Consider the following 23,825-nt stretch of genomic DNA (forward strand, 5'->3'; position numbering starts at 1 on the left):
TTTTTTTTTTCTCCAAGTTAGTTGGCAGGAGAAAAACACAATTGTTGATTGCTGTTGACTAGTTCTCCCACTCTGCACTCTTTTGCCCAAGAACTTGTTCATTATTCATTTTTATAAGAGCACTGATATAGATGGTGTGGGGGTCGCCCCCCCTGGTGATATGTTCTCTTGAGGTCATTCCTTCACTTTCTCCACATGATGCTGGTTTTTCATCTAATATCAAGACTCAAAATCCAACTGCTCCAAACCCACCTTTTATGTTAGACTTTTCATAGCATCTGTTGCATTGACTTTCTTGAATAAGATCAAGAAACCTGGCCTATAAAGCAATCAAACTGTGCTTCACCAGGCAATAGTCTCATCATCTTCTATACATTTGCTCCATGACTTCTGAGCTCTGCTTAATACTTTTGCTACTCTTACCATTCCCTTCTCACTCTGCAGATCCTGATCCGTTGCAGGATTTCTGTATAGCTGATTTGAAAGGCACGATATCAGCAAACGGCTTTCCCTGCAAACTGGCCTCAAATGTAACCTCAGACGATTTCTTTTTTGACGGGCTCAGCCAAGAAGGGAGCACAAACAATTCTTTTGGAAGCAGTGTGACTCAGGGCAACGTTCTTGCATTTCCAGGCCTTAACACTCTTGGGATCTCCATGAACCGAGTTGACATCGCTCCTGGAGGACTTAATCCTCCTCATTCACATCCTCGGGCCACAGAATCTGGCATAGTTGTTCAGGGAAAGCTGCTCGTGGGGCTGATAACAACCGGGAACGTGTTTTACTCAAAGAATTTAACGGCAGGACAGATGTTTGTGATTCCAAGGGGGCTAGTGCACTTCCAGCTGAATGTTGGACAGGAGAAAGCACTGATTTTCACAGCTTTTAACAGTCATTTGCCTGGGGCCGTTGTGCTTCCCCTGAATCTTTTTGCTTCGACGGCTTCTGTCCCTGACAATGTTCTGACAAAAGCTTTCCAGGTCGAGCAAACTGTGATTGATGAAATCAAGTCCAAGTTTGGTGGTTAAACTGTTCTCTACTTTCCTTTTTGAGTTAAGATTCAGAATAAAAAGGACAAGAAACAGTTCACAGCAGCTGTGTTTATCTATTCTTCTCGTGTATTCCTTCAGTAAACCAATTAGTGTCACAAAAATAAGCACCTGTATCTTCCAGAGAAATTGATTTTTCGTTTTAAGTCAATGCTTCTACCAAAAGTAGCTAGTCCTTGGTACCTAGTAGTCCTGGTTGAAACTCTGTCAACTTTTAATTAGTGTTCTACCATAAAGGACTGTCTAAGGTCCTATGAGACCATGTAATGCAGCTTAATCTGATATCTTCGGTCATAACATAATAAGAAACAGTCATTGAACACAACTACTTCATGGATTTGGAAATATCAAAATGTCACAGATGCTATAACTTATAATTTGGTGATAAGATTAAACGAATACATGCACCAACACACTAAAGTAATAATGGCACGATTTTAAATTTGTGGATATGTTTCGATTATTAAACAAGACAAATATTGCTGCCAAGAAATCCTACTTTACGTCCAAATTTGTTAAGGATTTCAGATTCTCTACACACCATTCTAGTTCAACAAATAAACAGCTTTATTCAGCTCTCGGAGCATCTTTCATGAATCCATCAGTCAAAGTACTTAAAACTTCACTCAAAATTTTTCTTATCAAAAACGGCAGTCAAACCACCAAGCATCTCCAGCTCCCCCATTTCCCATTGTGATCAGGGTCATGTTCCTGAAGGGCACCTCACAGGGACTGGCAGCATTGTATGCCTCAATGGCCTGCAAGCGCAGATCAAGGAATCAGGCTGTGAGAGGTTGCCTGATCAAATTCTGAGGGCAGCCAAAGCATCAATGTGAAGACCATCGCAATGGCCACGACAGTTCTTGAGCTGAGGATCAGTGATGAACCTAACAAGAGAGTGATATCTTGACTGTGGTTATTATGGCCCTGTATTCTATTTTGCCATGTAAATGGCTTTTGCTACTTCTAATATTTTTTATTGCAATGAGATCAGTAGTAAGGAGAACAAAGCTGCTATAATCAGACAAAAAGGCATTCTCCAAGGAGCGGTAATCCCATTACAAGTTTAGATATATTAACGACATTTAATGTAATCAAGAACACACATTATGTGAACTTGTCATGGAGTTTGCATTGGTTTTATGATATGATTAGATCTACCAACTACTACTTCACAGGCTTCTATGCCTGAACATTGCTGTTCTTGAGAAAATATCTTGAGTGGCATGCAACAAGGTGACCTTTTTTCTTGTCTGAATGTGGGACTTCTCCAACAACAGGAGCAAGGGGAAAATGTGAGTAAAAACAGAGCTAAGCAAGAACAAGAGGTGTTTCCGTGCAAGACTTCATTTACAACTTCATGGCATTCTATATACATGTTTGAAATAGGAAAGTTATCGATGATCATCAGAAACCAGCAACATGGAAAGAAGAAAACCAAATCACCATTTCCTCAGTGAAACGCTCTTGTCTTCTGGACCTCTTATGATCACCTTCGTTACAGTCTTGTTCCATTGGAAACCTGCAAACCGGACACGTGTTCTTGAAATGTGGGGTGGCCAGCCATCTACCGATGCAAACGCTGTGAAACTCATGCAGACAAGGCAGCACCCGCGTCCCATTTTCGCCCTCCAGGGTCGACAGGCAGACAGCACACTCAACTACTGCTGCTGCCCGAGATTTTGACAATGTTCTTGGCCCAAAGATGGTAGTAAGCATAGAGATGAGTATGTTCTTGAATGCCATTGGAAAGTGAACAAAGAGTAGTAGTAATAAACATTGATTAGTTCATTGATGGATGTGTTGTTTTTTAGGAGAGTTCGAGGAGGGATTTGTATGCAATACTCTATACTTGTAAATGGTTGATTTGTTGTCAGGTAATATTGCCGTGGTTTTGAAGTGAAATGGTGGTTGAGATGAGCTTTGAACAATTTGAGTGTTCAACACAAAATTGGTTGCACCTAGACAAGAAGGAGACTTTTATGTATGTTGTTTTCTATTTCAACTAGGTGGAGTTTCAAATGTTGTTCTAAATGAAACGTCGTACGGAAATTGCAGTTCAATATTGGATCAGATTCAACAAGAGTTTAATGCATTTGTCATGTAATTGATGTATGTTAAGAAGTAGAACAAATTATATAATGAGTGCAACAATAGCAATGTGATTAGATTGGCGGCAAAAACTGGTCTGAATTAATTATTTTTTACGTGAATAATGATTTTAGGTATGAAAATGTACATTTGAGTTTCTTAAATGAGTTTTTGCTTGATTTTATTAGTAATTTAATTCCTTAATTTGTTTTGACTATTGGCTCAAGAAATTTACGAGTTGTAAAACATCTTCATTTCCCCCTCCCCCCCTTTGTTTGAAAAAAGATTAAGGGATCATCCCTCTATCAGACCAAACTCCATATAAAGAAACTTTATAAGTTCATAGTTTCCAATAAAAGGAGCATTTTAAGACATTCTAATTTTGTTATTTTTTTAACATTAGTCGTAATTATATCAAGATATCAATTAATAATGACAATACATTCTTTACTAGCCATTAAATTACAAAACAATAATGAAATAACAAATTATATCACTACATACTTCATTATTTAATACATCCTTTCTAACTTGGATTGACTTTGACATTGCATCTTTTAGGCAGTTGTATCTTGATGCACCACAAAGACATTGGATGATAGAAATAGTAAAATAACAACCATTGGATCAGATTTCCTTTTCAGACAAGCAACAAGGATTGATCCACAACATCTATTTGCAGAATTAAATCCTAAGATATTTTGGTCCTTGCACAAATATTTTATTGCATAAGTAACATTGTTGTCGTCAAATTCAGTTCAACCCATTTTTTTTTATGAGAATATGACTTTTCAGAGGGCTAATTACAATATCTATTGAAAAATAATTTAATTACAAATTACTAACTTTTTTTTTGGATGTTAGTATTATTTTTCGAAAAATATGTATTGAAATGTTCTTTTGAAAACTGCGGATGAGCGGACATTATGTTTCCACTTGTTTTATGTAATAATTTCTAGTTTAAAGTACACATTTACTCTTATAATATTCATAATAAATGATTCTAACTACAAAATCAACAAAAGAGAACATTATATTGATTTAAAGTAAATGAAGCTTCATTACATTATTTTGTCAAAATCATTGTAAATTAGAATAACATTATAAAGAGTTAATATTACCTTATAATCGATTATCACCAAAACACCTCTCTAACTTTGATAGATTACTAAAGATAATTAATTAAATTTTTTGGTAACACGATCATTTTTCTTACAGAATCCTTAAACATCGTATCATTTATTTCATTTCATATATAAATATATATCACTTGTATAAAATCCTTAGATAAAAATAATTATGTAATGTTTATATATGCGGCATGTATATGAGAATAGAATAGAGATGTGACAGGAATTGCAACACAAAATCCAATCCGCTATTTTACCGAGACTGCTTACAAGTTTGAGACAATTCTTGTACATCTATATTTGTTAGCTTAAAATGATTACAAGCTGATCTCCATTCTGGTGCATGGGGAACACAAGTTATTCTTAATAGGTCTCTGAACTTGGATCCCAAACGATCACAACCATCTGACTATAACATCACTATATAGGTCCTAGAATGATTGTGATTGTTTCAAACTTGAAATCCTAAGAGCACCTATAAATGATCCAACACTCTATAGATCCCCCATTACATGGATGGTTGTGATTTTTCCATAACCTGAAATCCCGAAAGCCTAAAAAACCCGAGAGACACATACATCTCTACCACTAAAACAACAAGGGAACTAAGTTACTTAGGTTAGGATAGTACATTAATATGTTGAATGCTATCTTGATTCCCAGTCATGTTTCTCATTCTCAAAACCACTACCAACCTGCAATGGAGGCCACTCTGTTTGTGTTCCTTGACCACATTCTTCGGGCGCTTGTGACTTGTACATCGTCCCATTTGCATCAAATGACCGTGCTGCTACCTGCAAGGCAATATTTTCATGTCAGAAAAGAAAATTGCTTTCTGCACTATGGCTACAGCACAAAAGTGCAATTTGAAGATAGACAATCTACTATAGAAAGTGCTTACACACCAATGAAGATGATAACAGCACGCTTCACATAAATGAATTCAACAAAATATTTTAGAGAATATGCCGTTGATGTTCCACTGACTTTCTGAAAGTAAAGATCTATTCACTGGTACCGACATATTCATAGAATTGCACAAATATTTTTGAACCAACCATGATATTCTTAAATAGCAATTGCAGACTTACAGCTTCTACTCTTCCTCTCAAGTACTGATATGATTTTCAAAGTGCACTATTATTTATTAATTAGCAGCATTAACTTTAGTTGAGTGAAAGTATGTCGTCAAATATAACAAACTCATGCCTGTATGAATATACGCAAGTGCAATATTTCATGCACATGCCTCTTATGTGCATCTCACTGTATATTCAGACAGAAATTCCGAACTTATTTCCGCCAACCAGTTGTTTAGAATTAAACTTCTGGCCAGAAATTTATGTCCACAACAGCCCTCAAGACAGAGTGAGAAAATGAACATGAGGAAGAAAATAATTTACCCAAGTTCTTTGGAAAGTCAAATAAGTTAAGTTTTATTAGAAGCAAAGTAACTAATTAGCAATTATTTAACTTATAGCTACAAATCAAATATATTTGAATTTTAATAACAAAGTTTGTGCTTTATTTAACATATAAACAATACAGTAAAGACCAAAATATTTAATATGCACAAGACATATTATGTTTAATAGATAGCTTTATGTATATGACTAAATATTTGATACATTTATTTATTTAACCATATATGTATTTTAGGCATTTAGTATGGACAAAAATCTTATAATGATTAATGACATCATATTGATTATCTTTTCATTACTTTTTCAAGTATGGAATAAAATCGCTGCTATATATTATAATGATTTTATTTGTGTATATTGATGATTAGTGTTATTATGTTCAAACATAAGTAAAGATTATTCACTTAATAAGTTAAAGAGTTCATTATATGTTTTTAAGTAGTCAAGACAGATGACTAAAAGTTTTAGCAAGGAAGAAAGAAGGAAGTCACATGAAAATAAATTAGCATTTCAAACTACATTCTTCTACACATCTTGCTGGATACAAGTTAATTTGAATTATTTTTCACTTTGAGTTGATTTGCATTTGTTCTTAAGTTCAGTAAATAGTTATTTAAATTGTTAGAGAAAAATCTATGAGAAAATAAGTAAATGTAGTTAAATACAAAATCATAAAAAAAAATTACTTTTGTTTTTTGAATTAATAGGTGTAAAATGACACATTTACCCCTCAAAGTTTTGCATATGCGTGTCACATGACCAAATTTTGGGAACTATTTGGCTGAAAAGTTGATTGGGAGACTGAAATAAGATAAATGGGAACTCTCCACATAATTCTCAACTCATTTTACTTGACTATTACCTTCAAATTTATATGGAGAAAATAGGACACAAATTTCACTTACATCTTTGATAGGAAAGCCTTCTATTGCGGGATCCAGCCTTGGGTTAACTGCTACAAGCTTCATCAACAAAAACTACAGCAGCCGTAGAAAGAATTGAGTTAAGTGGAACCATGAGTGCCAGAAAGATAAGATGAACAAACTGCAAAACAAGACTAAGTTACCTCAACTTGATGCTGCAGTGACTGGATGTAATTAATTATCTCATCAAGAACAAGAGCTTTTCCAATAACCTGAAGTGAAATATGGTATTTTATCAATTTGTGTTTCTTAAAGGTTAAAGCCATTATACAAACAAAATGAAATCTGGGCACCATATAAAACAGAAAGTTACATACTTCATAATAACAAATTGATGGTATCACATTTGATAGACTGGATTTAAACAGAACCCAACGGCACTAGAAGCTAACAATGTTAAATTGAAAAGGATGGCAGGAGGAGACCTACCTTGTTGCATCCTGGAACCAAATCTTGCAGTGTTTTCATCCTCTCGCTGATCTTTTCTCTCCGAGCCTGAAATTGAACCATAGCATGAGAAACTACATTACTGGCAAGCATGTCCTATAATGCCAAATAATGCATGTAACAGTTACTCTTTCTGCTAGACTGTGGCGATCGGTAGCTTGACCCCTTCTTGCTCTAACATGAATGTAGTATTTAGGTGGTTCAGGTTTGCTCTTCTCCTCAATTGATTTGATACTGTTCAATGGATTTGTTTCTGCTTCCGTCTTTGAGCCTCTGTCTTCATCTCTGGATCCTGATGCTTTCATTCGTTTACCATTCGACTCATTCTGTTGCGTGGAAAGAAACGAGTTTAACAATCGTCACTCAATTTTGAGTACATCAAATATTTCATCCTGTAAATCATTAGCAAAAAATGCAATTTTCTATTGTTGCACAAAAGGAATATAGAAAGATTGGTGGAATTCAAGATGAAATCGAACTGAAAGTTGTGGCATTTGTGATGATACCAATAGGTATTGATACCTCCAAGCGGTGAAAGACAAAAGTGTTATACATAGTCCTAAGGAAAAAAGTAAGGTGCTAGAAAATAAAACTAATACGAAAAAATGAAATCTTTACTGTATGATTGTAAGGCTAAATACGACATCATTTTCAAGCTTAAATTATAATAGAAAGAGTTTACCAACAATTACTTCAATAAACATTTATTATAGATATAATACAATCCCATTTTTGGCCGTACATTTCCACTTAGAAACAAGAACTCAAAACCTTCACCACATCTTATCCAAACCCCCAGAAACTGTGGGAATGAGAAACATGCTCAATTAAATTAAATTTGAGATACCAGAAATGCACAGTTGCAGCTGCAGAAAACATGTATCCTGAAATGACAGAGAGAGAGAGAGAGAGAGAGAGAGAAATGTTACCAAATCATGATTATCACTACTGGTGGAAACAAGCTTAGAGGAGTCATCCTCAATGAAATTCACAACACCCCTTCTCCTCTTTCCACCACCATTTCCGCCGCGGCTGACGCTCTGGTAAGTCACGGTCGATTGCTCCAAGGAAACATCTCCTACTTCTCCAACGCCAGAACCATCGTCACCCAAGCTCCCCATTCTGAGCCCCAGACCCCCTCCTCCGCCACCCATCCCAGAAGAAAGTAGCTCCGCTAAACTATAGGACGACTGGTTGATTGCCACCGTGAATGATGCTTCATTTACTAAGAGCTGATCCATTCTTGATTTCTCTCGCTTTCTTGAGCTTACGTACAGACAGAGGAGTGAGTGCGTGCACTGTGTGTCAATATAGAGAGTGAGAATAACAGGAAGATTGAGAATGTAGTCAGAGAGAGAGAGAGACTGTGATGTGAGGCAGAGGAGGAAGATAGACGAATGATGGAGGGGAAGGAAAGAGGAATCGATAATGCGCTTCATGCGTACGTTAGCTACTGCGAAGCAAAAGCTATATCATTTCTCTTTTTTCTTTTCTTTTCCCATTTCTTTTTCAGCTTTCACTTTTCCACATGTACTACGCCCTATTTTCAGAAAATATATTATATAACTCCACAAAATACATTTTCAATATAATAAATAATAATATGGTTTATTACCAAGATATTAAGTACAAGAATAACGATTTAAAAATTTTTAATTGTAAACCTCTATCGTATTTTCAATATAAAGAATTTACTTTGACTTTTAGTTATTTTTTGAATACATTTTATATAAATAGCTCCTAGCTAGCGTATTCTTCCAATAAGTTATCCTTAGCTAGTGCAAACAGTTACTTAGGTTGCCACCAGCTGTTGAACGCAATGACATGAGTCGCCACTAGCTAGCACACGCATCCAACTCAATTGTTACTAGCTGGCATATACGTGTTGCAAACAGCTACTAGCTGGCACACTTACTTCAGTTATTATCTGTCTTCTATTGGCACATCTTTTTCAGCATAATACTAAATGAAACCTGCTTAACATTACCCTAACACCTACAGGGTATATTGCTACATAGCAAATAAATTGGGTATTTTTCAGCCAAATATTTATACTAATCTGCAGGAACATCAACCAAGTATTTATACTAACCTGCAGGAACAACAAAATATAAAAGAAAGGACTTTTCAGCTAGAGTCATTCAGTCGGTCGGCATTACTCCAGTAGTCCAATTCTACGACTTGCATTCCTGGAGTGGCGGGGAGTGATGATGCCTCCTAAAATTATTGGGTCAAACCCAGAAGTTAGACATACTAGCCCAGTTGGCTTATTAGCAGAATGGATAAGGGACCACCAATAGAATGTATAAAGCCTATTAGCAGGGAAGAAAGACACGTAAATTTACCTATTACTTCACTGAGCTGGTAGGCCCAAGAAATAAGCTCATTTCAGTCGTACACGTTATCATAGGGAGACACGTCATATAACTTGCCAACACATTTGTACACGTCACCCTAAAATATCTCCAGGTGGTTCCAAGTAAATCGATCACAAATGAGCTGGAAAGTCCATGAGTAACTAATTCCCAGAAAAATAGACAGGTCTGGTAGGATTTCGTCCAACTCATATATCTCAACCAAAACTTATCCAAATCACCAACGATTTTGATGCGTATGATAGCCAACTCAAAATAACTTTTCAATGTCGTACGACACCCAGAAATTGGTCTCATATCCAGCTCTATAGAGATCTATAAATAGAGGTCATGTGCAGATTTTCAAAGGACACGATTTTTTATCATCACTCCATATTCTCAAACTCGCTTTCCCTCATTGTTTTTCTCCGTTTTTCGAGCTATTTTAAGCCTATATTTTGCACTCCACGAATATTTATCACTCTGACATTATATTTTACTATTATTATTACTTTATTTCAAAATTTTCTTTTATTTTGTCATAAATCGTTACTAACTTAAGTATCGAAATACTAACCTCTGATTATAGAGTTAATCCTTCAATAATGTTAGTATTTTCTTAAAAATATTTTGACCATTGTAGCATGGCCAAATTTATGATATCCATCACTTATTAATAGAAATATTTCACAACCAGATCAAATAGTAAGAATTATAATACATTAGAAGTAGAATGATTTGACACGATCATCACTGTTTGGCTCAATACAAGTTGACTCTATACCCTGCACAAATATTTCATGCTATAGATTCAATGGTAGGGACGGCAAATGAAGAAGGGATCGGGTATAAATTATTATGTTTGAGTTTGGGATGAAGTTTATTTTTATGGATCCAATTGGATCTGCTCTAAGTCAATGGTCTTTTTCCGAATCCACCCTAAATAATATTTGTAAATATATTTAATTTTTTATTACATATATTTGTAAAATATATACTTCTAACATAATAATAACTTATTAGATATTTATATATAATAATCTTATTTAAAAAAAAAATTGTATCAATTAATCAAAAAAAAAAAGAAAAAGAAAAAGTAAATGGAGTTTGGAAGTTAGATCCAGTGAGTGTGGTTGAGGCGAGGATTGGGATGGAGATGGGGTTGAGAGAGGGGTGAAGGTGCAGTAGGTTTGAAGTCCAATAAGATAAGGGAGGACATGGCGGGTCTCAATTATTATCAAGTTTAGCATATTCCTATAAAATTAAACATACAAATTTGAAATGTGAAAGTTCAACAAATGTGATGGAAAGATGTGACTAATATGCTCTCACCATAAGACCCTGTTTTCCTACTTTGCCTAACTTGGCTTACACAACATAGTTCCCATCAAACAAGGCAAGTAATTGGGGAAAGGCCATTTCCAAGTTCCAACCATGCCTAAATTTGCATCTTGAATTTGGTGTAAGGATAAGTGACTATTGTATGCTATTCTCTCATCATCCCATATTGTGAGGTGCAAAAAGAAAAAGTTTAGGGGTTACACTAAAATGTGGTGAAAAAGCATTGATGGGAGTGGATTCCTTACTTTAGCTTTCCCTGAAGACCTTTTTCATATACAAAAAGCATCTCCAGTTTTGATTGGTATATATCTTCTTGACCATGGTTAAAGTCCCTTTTCATTCATTTTTTTTTCCCTAGTACTACCTTGTAAGAATTCTCAAATGATATTATACACACATATTAAATTTAATAATAAAATTAATTACTTGGAAGCCCTATGTTGCAAGTTATTTTGCCATAGTGTTTACATCATGTGCATATTAAAATTCAAAATGTAAAATAAAACAAATGATTTGAACTGTTTTTTTAATGATATTAGAAATAATTTCTACTGAAATTTTATCATAAGACGTCAACCTTATTATCTGAACAAAACCCCATTTGCAAAGCACAAGTTAAACCAATATAGCAATGGTACGAGTCCGATGATATCTAACATGTACATCAAGTCATAGCAATTATCAATTCTACAAAAATCCAATCTTCTATAACCAATTATCAAAAAACACAATTTTTTGTTAAATGAAAAAGAAAAAAAAAAAGCATGAAAAATATCGTCCCAATGGTTTTCTTGGCAAAATTTCTTAGTATTGTAGAGATTACATATAATTTCCCAAAAATAAGGCTTGAAATTCATGCAGCCCTTTGAACAGCAGTCTTGAACAAGAGGATATATAACTTTTGATCCATACAAAAATAAATGAAGCCACCCACTGAGTGTGTCACAAATGACCCAAAACTGCTGCCTACTATACAGTGCCATGCAGCTCCATATACCCCATCAAACTCCTGTTTCAAAAAGCTACATTAATTAATTTTTTTTAAATAAAAAAGAAAATAACAAATACTATCTATAGTTTTCACTAGGACCATATGATAATATTTCCACCATATTATTGTATCCAGGAATAAAATTTTAGGTAGGAGTTGAAAATATATCTTTTTACAAAATTATTGAAAAGAAAAATTAATCATGGCGTTAATTCTACTTGAACTACTACCTCGATCATATATCAAATCACGGATTTTAATTTTACATAAAAGTAATTATATGGACGTTTCTTGGGTTAAACTTAATTACACAAACATCATTTATTCTTTGTAATTATGGATATACCCCTGATGGTACTAGTGTAATATAACTCAAATGATGTTTGTATAAAGTTGCAATGCTGAATAAAGGATAAAGTTGCAAGGCTGAATAAAGGATATATTTGTAATTACAACTATAATATAAACATTGTTTGTTTGTAATTTTTCAGTTGTTTGATATACATCCAAAAACATTTGGCTAAATTTTTATAAATTGTGCGGTTCAAAGTATGTATTCATATGTCAATTACACAAAAACAAAGAAAGCGCACCTTTTTTATGGTAGAAGCAAGAGTCTTGGAGGTGAACTTCTCCAAGCTATCACGAGCCTTTCTTGCACAATCTACGGCGTGAATCTGCATGTACGGATTCATATCGACGGCTACAACTCTCACCCCGCTGCAGGAGAAGAAGTCGTGCAGCTCCACTCCTGGCCTGCCAAATGACTTTCTTATCCCTCCAACATTCACAGATGCCCTCCTAACCACTTCTACCCCTTGTTCAAATCTCTCCTCCACTTTTTCACTCTCAAGAGAGGGTTTCTCGGACGGCAATGGCTTCTTGATTTCGTCAACAACTCTAACCACTGCCTGATTACCACTCGTATTTCTCTCATGGCGGCTGTTTGATTTGGTGGTATGGGTGTCCGGAAATGGCGGAGAAGGGAGGGAGTTTTTATCGAATTGTGGGTCGGGTTGAGGGTGCGGAGGTAATTTCGCACCGCTGGGTCGATTATCAGCAAGTTTCTTGTGGGTTATGTAGAGTTTGGAGAAGCGGTCGGATATGTTCTGAACGGAGGAAGGAGGGGCATCAGTGCAACCTTGGACTGGGGGATGGTGGTGGTGGCGGCGGCGGCTGTGGAGGGCTTTAGTGGTGGGTTTGGGCGGGGGATCCATGGGTGATTGGGCGTCTTGAGCTGCTAAAATGCGCCTGTGGGTGGTGTGCTCTGCCATTTCAGGGTCAAGTATGAGAAAACTGCAAAAAGGGTCTTGAATGGGTATTACTCTGTGTATGTGCGCCTGTGTGGTGGGACTTGACTTGGGATACGAGAGAGAGAGAGCGTTGGGCTTAGGGAGGGTTTTTGTTTGTTCTAGAGTGCGCCGGTTACGCAGGGGAACATGTTTGGAGTCCGAGAGGGTTTTTGTTGGTTCTAGAGTGCGCCGGTTGCGCAGGGGAACGTGCAAGCCCGCCTTAGGAGCCATGTGGCACAGTGTACTGAGATTAGTTGGAATTCTATGCAATAAATGATAACCGTTGCTACCGATTGAAAATTTTTTTATTTTAAATTTTATTATAATTTTTTTGTTTTATTTGATATATGCATATTTTCAATCTACAATTTACTTATTTATTTTAATATAAAAATATTTTATAGATATGACATATCATGTTTAATAAAATAAAAGGGGTAATAATATCATACCATCATCTCATATAGAAGGGTATATTTTGTCCCAAAAGTACTTGTCAAATTGTTGACCAAAAGTTCAACAGCAAATATGAATTTTCATTAATTTTTTATGATAACATCAGCATTTTTCTTTTAAAAATGCCTGACATGAAGGAACAATAATAAACATATACATAGTTATAGAGTACTTTAGTGCAATTATCAATAATACAGGGATAATTTATGTATTTTTTAATAGTTTTCGGTGGATAATAAGGTGGATCATTACTTTATTATTGTAAAACAAGAAATTGTTAGGATTGTTGAGTGATATTGCTGATTTAATTGGTCGCAAATATTTTTATTAATAACATATTTTTTACTCTAAAAAATAAATAAATAAATAAATAATTCAAATAAAATTCAATTATGATATTTGGCATGATGATTGAGAGGCCTATCTTTTATCGCAATCATGCATAGAAAAAATACAAACGGTATGAATTTTTAAAGAATTTGGAATCAAATTCATATTCAAATTCCAATTCTCATTATTGCCTACTTCCAAAAATTGGGCTAACGGCCATATGTGATACAAAAAGTACAACTTTTTGAAGCCTAAGCAGGGCACCATTGTACCAGCCTAAAGTTTCCCCAATCAGCTTTAAGGGTTGTTTGTGAAAATTTCTACTTTGAAAATATAATTTTTTTTAAGGGAAAATTGGGATTTGTAGTTAAATAAAGAGTGGATAGTATTTGTAAAAAAAAAATAAAGAGCGAAAAAGGCTAAATCCAATTGTGGTTTGATTTTTTTTTTCAAAAAATATTCTTAATTGGTTAAAGACCATTTTTTGTGCGTTTATGTTAAAAGGATACCATTTTTGTTTGAATTTTCACTTATTATTTGTCAATATAATTAATTTTCAAAAAAATAATTTCAATTAGTATACTTCATAATATTTTTTATAATATCCGTTACATGTATTATTAAATTATTTAATACTTATAAAAAAATTTAAGAGTATTCGAATTGATGGATTTGAAGAAAGGATTTCAAATGACTATATTTGAAAGGAATTTGAAATCCATCCATATTTATCAAAACTTAGTTCAAAACTAAAATGTAAGGATTTGAAATCCTTTACATTTAAAATTATCCAAAGGAATCATTACCGAGTATTTAAAATTCATGATTTCAAATCCAAATGCAACTTAATGTTTAATTAAATAATACTTTCATTAATAAATAATATAATTATTCATTGATACACAATAAGTAAACTTGCATTATTGTAATATATATTTATTAATTAAATATAGCAACTCAATTTATATTTTTCATAAATTTGCAAAAATATCATATTCGAAAACTTATAAAGTTATCTTAATTTTAAAGATGTCATGCCCACGTAAATTTCAAAATAGAAAAATTATAGATCTTATAAAAGTTCTTAAAGACAAAAAAAAAAAAAAAAACTACTTAATTTAAGTTTTAAAATACCATATATAAATTATAACAAAATTACCACAAATAATATCTCATAAAAAATTTCAGTACAGCCCATGTGAATATATAATCTTGTAAACTATGAATTATTAAATTAATATTTATATATAATTTAATAACTGATAGCTTAAGTGAGCACAAAATCACATAAATTGCATTACCAAGTCCTATCTCACAAATCTTATAATTTTCTTTCATTAAAGTTTATTTATTATAATTAAATATAGTCTCATAAACTGAAAAATATCTCCAGGGCCATAATTCTCATTAAAACCCATAATAAATAAGTAATTTCTCAAAAGTATAACTCCGAATTAAATTACAATAATTTGATAGACATTAACCCCCCTGGCCCCGCATCTATTTAGGTAAGTGGAATATTTTATTTCAAATCTTATTACAAATTAAATTATAATAATATAACACGAATTAAACCCCCTGACCCCATATCTATTTAGGCAAGTTCAATTTTCTATTTCAAATCTTATTATAAATTAAATTATAATAATACGATACGAATTTCAAATTTTATTATAATAATACGATACGAATTAAATTCCATGCCCCACCTCTATTTAGGTAAGTTGAATTTTTTATTTAAAATCTTATAACAAATTAAATTACAATGATATAATACGTTATTTAGGTAGGTCGAATTTTCCGTTTCAAATTTTATCACAATTTCTATTCTATATAACACATATATACTATATATAAAAAAATTAAATTGTTTTATGTTATTGTAAAAAAATACAACATAACAAATATTAAATAAATAAGACAGAATATATTAAAATTGTAAATAAAGAATTTCAATGCGTTCTCTTAGTGTGGAAGTAAGTGGAAAACAGTACACTTTGGTTCAATGCTACCTTTGACTTAAAGTCTTTGAACTCCCCTTATAAATTTATAATTACTTTATTTATTTATTTTAGATGAGAGTGACTGATGCTTCTTATTTAATGTTAAAATTAATTAATTGTACTAACAAAATAGAATATATATAATATAATGACTTGTACCCTCTGTACCAAAGTTTGTACTTTTTTTTGGTATTGTTACTAAAATATATTTTCACTATCAGTAATTATAATATTTTGTTTTGATGAACATCTCATAATTTTATTTAAATAAATGGATTTTGTATAAATTGAAAATTAGTAATAAAAATATTTCTTAGAAAAGGATTTTATTTTCTTAATTTATCAGATTTATAATTAATGTATATTTGTTAAATGAATGAATATTGTTGGTGTATTTAATTAAATTTTGATAATTTGATTTTTAGAGAATTTCTTTTTCACTACAAAAAGTGGAGTGACCGACCCAGAAAGGAAGCCTCCACCGCCACCACCACCACCTGACCACCACCACCGCCACCTCCCTCTCTCTCTCTCTAGATGGAGACACGCCCTATAGGCTATAGGTATGTCTTAGAACTTCTTGCTCTCTCTCTATGAGGACGGAATTGCAGCTATGGGTTGCTGACCTAACGCTCTCTCTACACACCTCTCTGTTTTATTCTGTTCTTTGCATTTTTGGTGGGTTTTTTTTTGCCGTTTTCCTCAACATACACGATAGCCCACTGTGTTTTTTCTACGAAACACACTCGTACTTTTGTTTAATGAACACAAGGTGTTGCCAGGCTTGAAGAACAGATAGTTTTCAGTTTCTTTCTTCTTTTTTCGCTGGGAGTTTCATCAATTGAAAGATGAGAAAGGCGAATGTAGACCTGTTCTGTTCTTTAAACCGGCGGAGATCAGTTCGGATGCTGATTGCATTGGGGCTTGTTTACGTGCTTCTGGTGATTTACGAAGTTCCCTTTGTTTTAAAATATGGGTTGAATTCAGTAGCTCGAGAAGGTTCGTTAGGTAATAGTCATGGGTTTGTGAACTCCAAGCCTGTTGTGATGGAGAGCGAGGAGAATTTGGAGGAGAAAGAGGCGCCGCTTCGCCCTCTTGATATCGCATATCAATCAAAACCCGATAGGAAAATCAAAGAGTTCACGAAAAAGCAGCTGTCGGGCTTGAATTTCACTGCTGGAGTTGTGATTTCGGGCCGGGAAAATGGGATTTGGAAGTCTGCGAAAGATGCCCTTGAGGTGGGCAGAAAGCTCTGGCAAGAACTCGAATTGATTGAGAAGAGTAGTAGCGATGGAGGTTCTAGCGGTGTAACAGTTCTTAACAATAGCAGCAGTAGTAAGTTTGAGGAGTGCCCTCATTCGATATCGGTTACTGGGGATGAATTCTTGAAGAAGGGGAGAGTGATGGTGTTGCCTTGTGGGCTGACATTGGGATCACATGTAACGCTTGTCGGGAAGCCGAGGGCAGCCCACCCAGAGACTGACCCCAAGATTTCCCTGTTGAAGGAGGGGCAGTATTTGATGGTTTCACAGTTTATGATGGAGTTGCAGGGGCTGAAAACGGTTGAGGGCGAAGACCCGCCGAGGATCTTGCACTTTAATCCGCGGTTGAAGGGGGATTGGAGTGGGAAGCCTGTTATTGAGCACAACACTTGCTACAGGATGCAGTGGGGAACATCTCAACGATGTGAAGGTTGGAAATCTCCGGCTGATGAGGAGACTGGTGAGTGGAAGGAATCTTGCTTTGTGAATTATGTTTTGTTGCTTAGTTTGGGCATTAGTTGATGTGGTTATAATCACGTTCTTTTTTACTTATGGGAGAAGTATAGTGATTAGATTTGATGGGGTGGAAAAGTGTTGGATATGGGAGATTAAAAATACATGATTGACAGATGAGTAGAAGGTACTTAATTTCTCATACTAATTCAGTTAAGATGCTGAATATAGCTATGTATTCAATGTTAGTGTAGGGCTTCTCCTGCTTATTTGTTTGATGAGATTTTCTTCTACAGCTCTTGGTAGCAGAGTGAACTGTGTGCTTAAAGGGGGGATTGATGCTCTATAAATTGCAAATTTCATAGGAAAATCGTAGAAAACAAACAGGGTTGCCTTGTTCATTAAATTGTAGGATAAGAGTAGGTGAGGAAGTTTTATGGATACCAAAATAACTTAGCCTAAAAGATGATCATTTCATATTTTTAAGCAATTATATTATGCAGGGAACTCTTTTACCACCACTATTGAGCAACCTGGATGGCCGACCTAGAACACATTAGTTGTCTGCTTTTCTTATGGCCTTATATTATGTAGTGCTTTAATGCATTGCTCTTTGACTATTCTATATTCTGCCGTTTCATTGTGGCGCTGCAAATCATGGCTTGTCCTTTGGTCTTCTGCAGTGGATGGGTTGGTGAAATGTGAAAAGTGGATTAGGGATGACGATAATGGGTCCGAGGAGTCGAAGGCAAGCTGGTGGTTGAACCGGTTAATAGGACGAACTAAGAAGGTGGCTATTGATTGGCCATTCCCTTTTGCGGAAGACAAGATATTTGTGTTAACTCTTAGTGCTGGCTTGGAGGGTTATCATGTGAACGTTGATGGGAGGCATGTTACGTCATTTCCATATCGCCCCGTGAGTGTCTTCCTACCGTCTTTTATGCTACATTTGATCAGGCAGTTCCTAATAGTCTTGTTCAATGCGTTTTTAGGGATTTACCCTCGAGGATGCAACTGGGTTATCCTTGAATGGGGATGTTGATGTGATTTCCATTTTTGCGGCTTCCTTACCCAAATCACACCCCAGTTTTGCTCCCCAGCGACATCTTGATTTATCAGACAGATGGAAGGCTCCGCCTATTCCAGACGGGCCAGTTGAACTGTTCATTGGTATTCTTTCTGCAGGCAATCACTTTGCTGAAAGGATGGCTGTCAGGAAGTCCTGGATGCAGCATAGGCTAATCAAATCCTCAAAAGTGGTTGCACGTTTCTTTGTAGCTCTGGTAGGTGAAAAACATAGGTTTCTTGTAACAATGTAGTATCCTTGGATCTAGACTTACCTTGAAGGCTGCCAGATATAATTTTGAAACTCACTTTTGACAGCACGGAAGAAAGGAAGTGAATGCAGAAGTAAAGAAAGAAGCTGAGTTTTTTGGGGACATTGTCATAGTACCGTACATGGACAACTATGACCTTGTTGTTCTGAAAACTGTTGCTATCTGTGAATACGGGGTGAGTGGTGAATCGGTTAAGAGTTTGGGGGTTAACATTTTTCATGCCTAAATAAACTGTGTTCTTGCAGGTTCGGACTGTATCTGCCAATTATATTATGAAGGGTGACGACGACACATTCGTTAGAGTAGATGCAATCATTGATGAAGCAAAGAAAGTGCAGAAGAATAAGAGCTTGTACATTGGAAATATGAATTATTATCATAAGCCTCTGCGAAGTGGGAAATGGGCTGTTACATATGAGGTACTATTGAGACCAATGCTTTTTCCTTCTCATTGTCGGTTTCTTTCTTGCATTTCTTCACTTTTCGTTCTCATTTGATCCTGGCATATCTGCTCCTTATCTCTTATACCCTGTGGTCCTTGTTTACTTTTTTCAACCAATATCTTTTGTTGATTTGGCCCTATAGCTCCATTATGTCCTTGTTGTGGTGGTGCCGAGTCTAGTCTGAATATATTTGCTAAAGGTTGATATTGGATACTTCCTCACGAAGTCCAAATATTACCAACAGTAGTTTAGTCAATAAAATGGAAGGAAAGGAAATTTTCTTGATTTTTTTGCTTAATCCTCATCTTCCATTCAAAACCATCACTGTCCTCATGAAGTCAAAATATTAAGAATGGTTTTTTGGTCAATAAATATAGGATTATTGTACAAGAGATAAAATAGGAAGTTTACTTAAAATATTTTGCTTGGTCATCATTTCCCATCCAAAATCTTAAGGTGGGGGGCGTTTGTAGATATTGCATACTGAGTATGGGGTAAGTCTGAAAGTTTGAGGAGGGGTTTGTAATTTAGCTTTTCTGGAGGGGGTGAACGTGTAGTTAACCCTTTACAACACGAAAGGATACATGGGAATGAGGCTGACATTATTCTTGTATATTTTCTTGGTGGTTCAGGAATGGCCGGAAGAAGAGTATCCACCCTACGCAAATGGGCCAGGCTATATCATCTCATCTGACATTGCAAACTTCATTCTTTCGGACTTTGAGCAACATACATTGAGGGTAAGGTTAAGTGCAACTCGTCATCTTTCACAAACACACAGATGCACTCAGATCAATAAACTAGCTAAATGCGTTGTTTATGCAAAATATTACTTGACGTTTCCCTCAACATGTAGCTGTTTAAAATGGAAGACGTTAGCATGGGAATGTGGGTGGAGAAGGTCAATAAATTGAGACCAGTGCAGTACTTTCACAGCTTGAAGTTCTGCCAATTTGGTTGCATAGAAGATTATATCACCGCTCATTACCAGTCCCCAAGGCAGATGATCTGTCTCTGGAACAAACTGAGTCAGACAGGCAGGCCATTATGCTGCAACATGAGATGACACTTGCACTAGAACATAGGATCTTCCAAGAGATGAGACAGGCAAATTTTGCAGTGATAGATATAGGGAAGCTGCTTCGTGGGCTTCTGAAGGTTTCTTGGTACTTTTTATTTCTCTCCTTTGGTGTTCTTCTCTAGATTCGCTGAGGATGGAAGAGAATGAAGTAAAGATGCAGACGCTAACAGTAGAATCTTTGGCAGCTTTGTGATAGAAAACTGAGATAATAACATAGTTTCTTGTTCTTCTTTCTGGTACATAATCCTAAGTTAATACATTCTTGATGTGTTGCACTGTAAAAGTGGGTTTGTCTTTCTAACATGAGTTGCTGTTTTGTGGATTTTGGGGAATTTGGTTGTAATGCAAAATTTCGTGTTTCTAAATTTATTAAAACAAGAAAAATATTACAAATGATATATGAATTTATTTATACTTTTTATGGGTGCAAAATCTTTAGTTGGAACTTCTGATTTTTCACTTCACGAATATTATCTTTGATTTGGGCAATTTTGGAGGTGGAGCTTAATGCTTTGATCTCCTTCATTGTGAATTTGAGCCTTTTGACTTATTCTCGAATTAAATGCTATAGATTTAGAGAACTTGACTCGAACTTGAGTATTTTTTTATGGATTTGATGATTTGATCTTTCACCAAGGTAGATTCGTATCTTGACAATGTTAATTCACAGATTTCTCGACTTCTTCACGAATCAATTATTAACTTTGAAGGATTTTCTTGACGAACACCTTGATTTTGCTTTGAATGTCATGAATCTTTCTTGATTTGCACTTTGAAATATTTTGAGACTTCTTTGCTTTTTTCTTCGATCGTCCCTTCAATTTTGTCTTAAGTGATCTCTTGACAAGTCACTTGTATCTTGAGTCATGTGTGTTGATTGGTCTCTTGAATTGTCTTCATTTATCTTTTGTCTTGTTCATGAGTTGTGTGCTTGCTTGTTGAAGAAATACCCCTATTTTTAGTTGCTGGGTGGAAAACTTTAACATATTTATTTGATGACGTGGCACAATATGATTGGCCTTTTATAATTTATTTTCTTAATCACAAGATGTGATATAAAATTACCAAATCATTGGTATTTGCTTCTTTTGTTGGCAAGCAAAGATTTAAATTGAATTGAGTACTTCAATTCCATACATGACAATATTTGATTTTATCCATCAATTAATATTTTATTTTATAAAAATATAAAATTAATGAAAAAGTATATTGCACATGTCAATATATAATTGAAAATAAATTTTGCATTCCCACAATGATACCTCAGATTGAGGTGGTCCGAAGCCAGCAAAAAAATTGAGGGAAAAATGGTAATTTGAAGAGGATGTTGTCCATTTGGCGAAGTGAGTTTATGAGCTGTTGGGATAAAAGTCTGAGTTTTAATCATACCAATGTAGATATGTATATGTGCGTTTGACAACAGATTTGTGTTATTATAAAGACAAACATTGTGCTATAATTATTTGTTTTTTTTGTAGTTGGAAAAGTATGAGAATCACAAACACTACAACATCAATTATGAAGTTCAATGTACACATACGAACACATTGTCTCACATCAATTGAAATACGGAGAAATGAGATATCAAAGTGGATAACAATAATAATGCACTAAATATAAAAACCTAAACCGAAAGTTTTGTGATTTGATTTCTCTATTGTCATGGGATGAAGTCTTCTTTTTCCCTTTGTTTTTAATTAAAAAGAGTCGAAAGTTGGCTGACGTATTATCCAAACCTCACCAACAAATCAGTAAATCAACTTAAATGTTATTAGATAAAGTATTATGAAATGAGCTTTTTATCGTTTCATGCATAAAATAACAAGTTTTATATTTTGATAAAATTCCAACCCTGCTATTGGTCTATGGTCACATGCATTCTGATTTGTGTTGGACCAATTTTTTTTTATATATAATATTAATTAGTCGGCAATGAAAACTTATCAAAGAAAATCACATTCAAATGCTACAAAATAATATAAATTATTTTTTTAACGTAAAAAATCTGACTGATTTCGACTCTGATTACCACCACAAGTCTTACCTTAAATCTCTTATTCAAGTCATCGTACCTACTTATTTAGAATTACCCCAAAACACATCAAACGCCCAATTTTCTAACATAACTAATCTCATGTTTCGAGTAATTAAAGTCTAAACTAACACTCAGCTTGAACAAAACGATACATTTCTCCATCCTCGACTACTCACACAAATCTCATCATCGCTCCATCCCTCCTTTCTCACACAAATCTCATCATCCCATACTTGTTATGGGCAAAATTCACTCCTAAACAATAATTTTGTGATTTATAAAATAAAAGACGAAACTAAATAAATAAATAATTTAAAAATTTTCACCAATATTTAATCATCGAGGTTGCAACTGGGAGAAATTATAATGTAATTTGGAGAAAAAGTGTTGAAAAACTATTTATCTTGTGCATGCAATGCATGTGGTGTAGATTGATTACGCAAACAGATTACGTAGAATCAGACAACAATTGGAAATACTTTTTAGGGGCACTATCAGAAATGGACATAAGATCCATGAAATTGCCAGCATAGCAACCTTGAAACTTCATACTCCTTTTACAACTTTTTGAATAAAATATGAACATAAAACAAACTTGAAAATGACATAGAAACAACCTTAGCCGTGTAATCAGCCCTAAAGGACTAAAAGTTTGTCACTAGGTGAGCTAAGATTAAGGCCTAAAGCACAGAAATTCATCTTCCACTACTACATGCTGACTCATACTATCAACCAATCTTGCTTTACCTACTCTTCATTCTATACATATATACGTGTGTGTGAGTGTGTGTGTGTGTCATGGCTTTATGAGTAAGAAAACAAGAGAGAGAGAGAGAGAGAGAGAGAGAGAGCAAGGAAGTTTACTCCGGAAATGATGAATCCAGTGATGAACATGCCGGGGACGTGGGGCACTATCGGATCAACTCTGCTTACAGTAATCTTCTTCTGGGACATGTTACGACGATACTGTCCACCAGAGCTCCGTCGGTACCTGGAGAAATGCAGCATTAGAGTATCACAATTCTTGAATCCATATGTTCAGATATCCATACATGAATACCTGGGCAGTCATCTCAGGCCTCATGAGGCCTACAGCATAGTTGAGGCATACCTGAGTCTCAACTCGTCGAAACACGCCAAGCGGCTCAAGGCGGAGATGACAAAGGACAATGACAGTAAGCTGATGCTGAGCATGGATGAGTATGAGCGTACGACGGATGAGTTTAACGGGGTTCAAGTGAAGTGGATTTCGGGGAAAGTTGCAACACCTCCACGGCCCATGTTGTTTTCATACTTCCCGGAGCCGGAGAAGAGGTATTACAAGCTCAAGTTCCATAAACAGTACAAGGAGATGATAACGGAGACGTATCTGGAGCATGTCAT

General features: G+C 35.0%; 6 protein-coding genes across 6 annotated transcripts in view; 3 read left to right on the top strand and 3 right to left on the bottom strand.

The window, feature by feature from the left end:
* On the top strand, nt 138–1,200 carry LOC105168822 (germin-like protein subfamily T member 2). Its single transcript, XM_011088979.2, has one exon. The coding sequence runs from the start codon at nt 384–386 to the stop codon at nt 1,026–1,028; it is 645 nt and encodes a 214-aa protein (XP_011087281.1). The 5' UTR covers nt 138–383; the 3' UTR covers nt 1,029–1,200.
* LOC105168823 (E3 ubiquitin-protein ligase RNF181-like) lies at nt 1,691–2,795 on the bottom strand. The gene is made up of 2 exons (XM_011088980.1): nt 2,496–2,795; nt 1,691–1,807 (listed from the first exon to the last, which is right to left on the bottom strand). The coding sequence occupies exons 1-2, from the start codon at nt 2,793–2,795 to the stop codon at nt 1,691–1,693; spliced, it is 417 nt and encodes a 138-aa protein (XP_011087282.1).
* LOC105168742 (transcription factor bHLH79) lies at nt 4,465–8,547 on the bottom strand. Its single transcript, XM_011088885.2, has 6 exons — nt 7,994–8,547; nt 7,193–7,390; nt 7,047–7,112; nt 6,761–6,829; nt 6,600–6,671; nt 4,465–5,064 (listed from the first exon to the last, which is right to left on the bottom strand). Exons 1-6 carry the CDS (start codon nt 8,501–8,503, stop codon nt 4,918–4,920), a joined length of 1,062 nt encoding a protein of 353 aa, XP_011087187.1. The 5' UTR covers nt 8,504–8,547; the 3' UTR covers nt 4,465–4,917.
* On the bottom strand, nt 11,393–13,329 carry LOC105168743. Its single transcript, XM_011088886.2, has 2 exons — nt 12,344–13,329; nt 11,393–11,768 (listed from the first exon to the last, which is right to left on the bottom strand). The coding sequence occupies exons 1-2, from the start codon at nt 13,271–13,273 to the stop codon at nt 11,613–11,615; spliced, it is 1,086 nt and encodes a 361-aa protein (XP_011087188.1). The 5' UTR covers nt 13,274–13,329; the 3' UTR covers nt 11,393–11,612.
* LOC105168744 (hydroxyproline O-galactosyltransferase GALT6) lies at nt 16,266–20,803 on the top strand. The gene is made up of 7 exons (XM_011088887.2): nt 16,266–17,553; nt 18,230–18,462; nt 18,539–18,829; nt 18,930–19,058; nt 19,129–19,302; nt 19,959–20,066; nt 20,183–20,803. The coding sequence occupies exons 1-7, from the start codon at nt 16,680–16,682 to the stop codon at nt 20,390–20,392; spliced, it is 2,019 nt and encodes a 672-aa protein (XP_011087189.1). The 5' UTR covers nt 16,266–16,679; the 3' UTR covers nt 20,393–20,803.
* The window catches only part of LOC105168746 (AAA-ATPase At3g28540-like), a 1,649-nt gene continuing 1,137 nt past the window's right edge, over nt 23,314–23,825 (top strand). The window contains exon 1 of the mRNA XM_020696045.1: nt 23,314–23,679. Coding sequence (XP_020551704.1) covers nt 23,314–23,679 — 366 coding nt within the window. The remainder of the gene's footprint in view (nt 23,680–23,825) is intronic.

Source organism: Sesamum indicum, linkage group LG8 (genome assembly GCF_000512975.1).
Source record: "Sesamum indicum cultivar Zhongzhi No. 13 linkage group LG8, S_indicum_v1.0, whole genome shotgun sequence".
In the NCBI taxonomy this organism is placed as follows: domain Eukaryota; kingdom Viridiplantae; phylum Streptophyta; class Magnoliopsida; order Lamiales; family Pedaliaceae; genus Sesamum; species Sesamum indicum.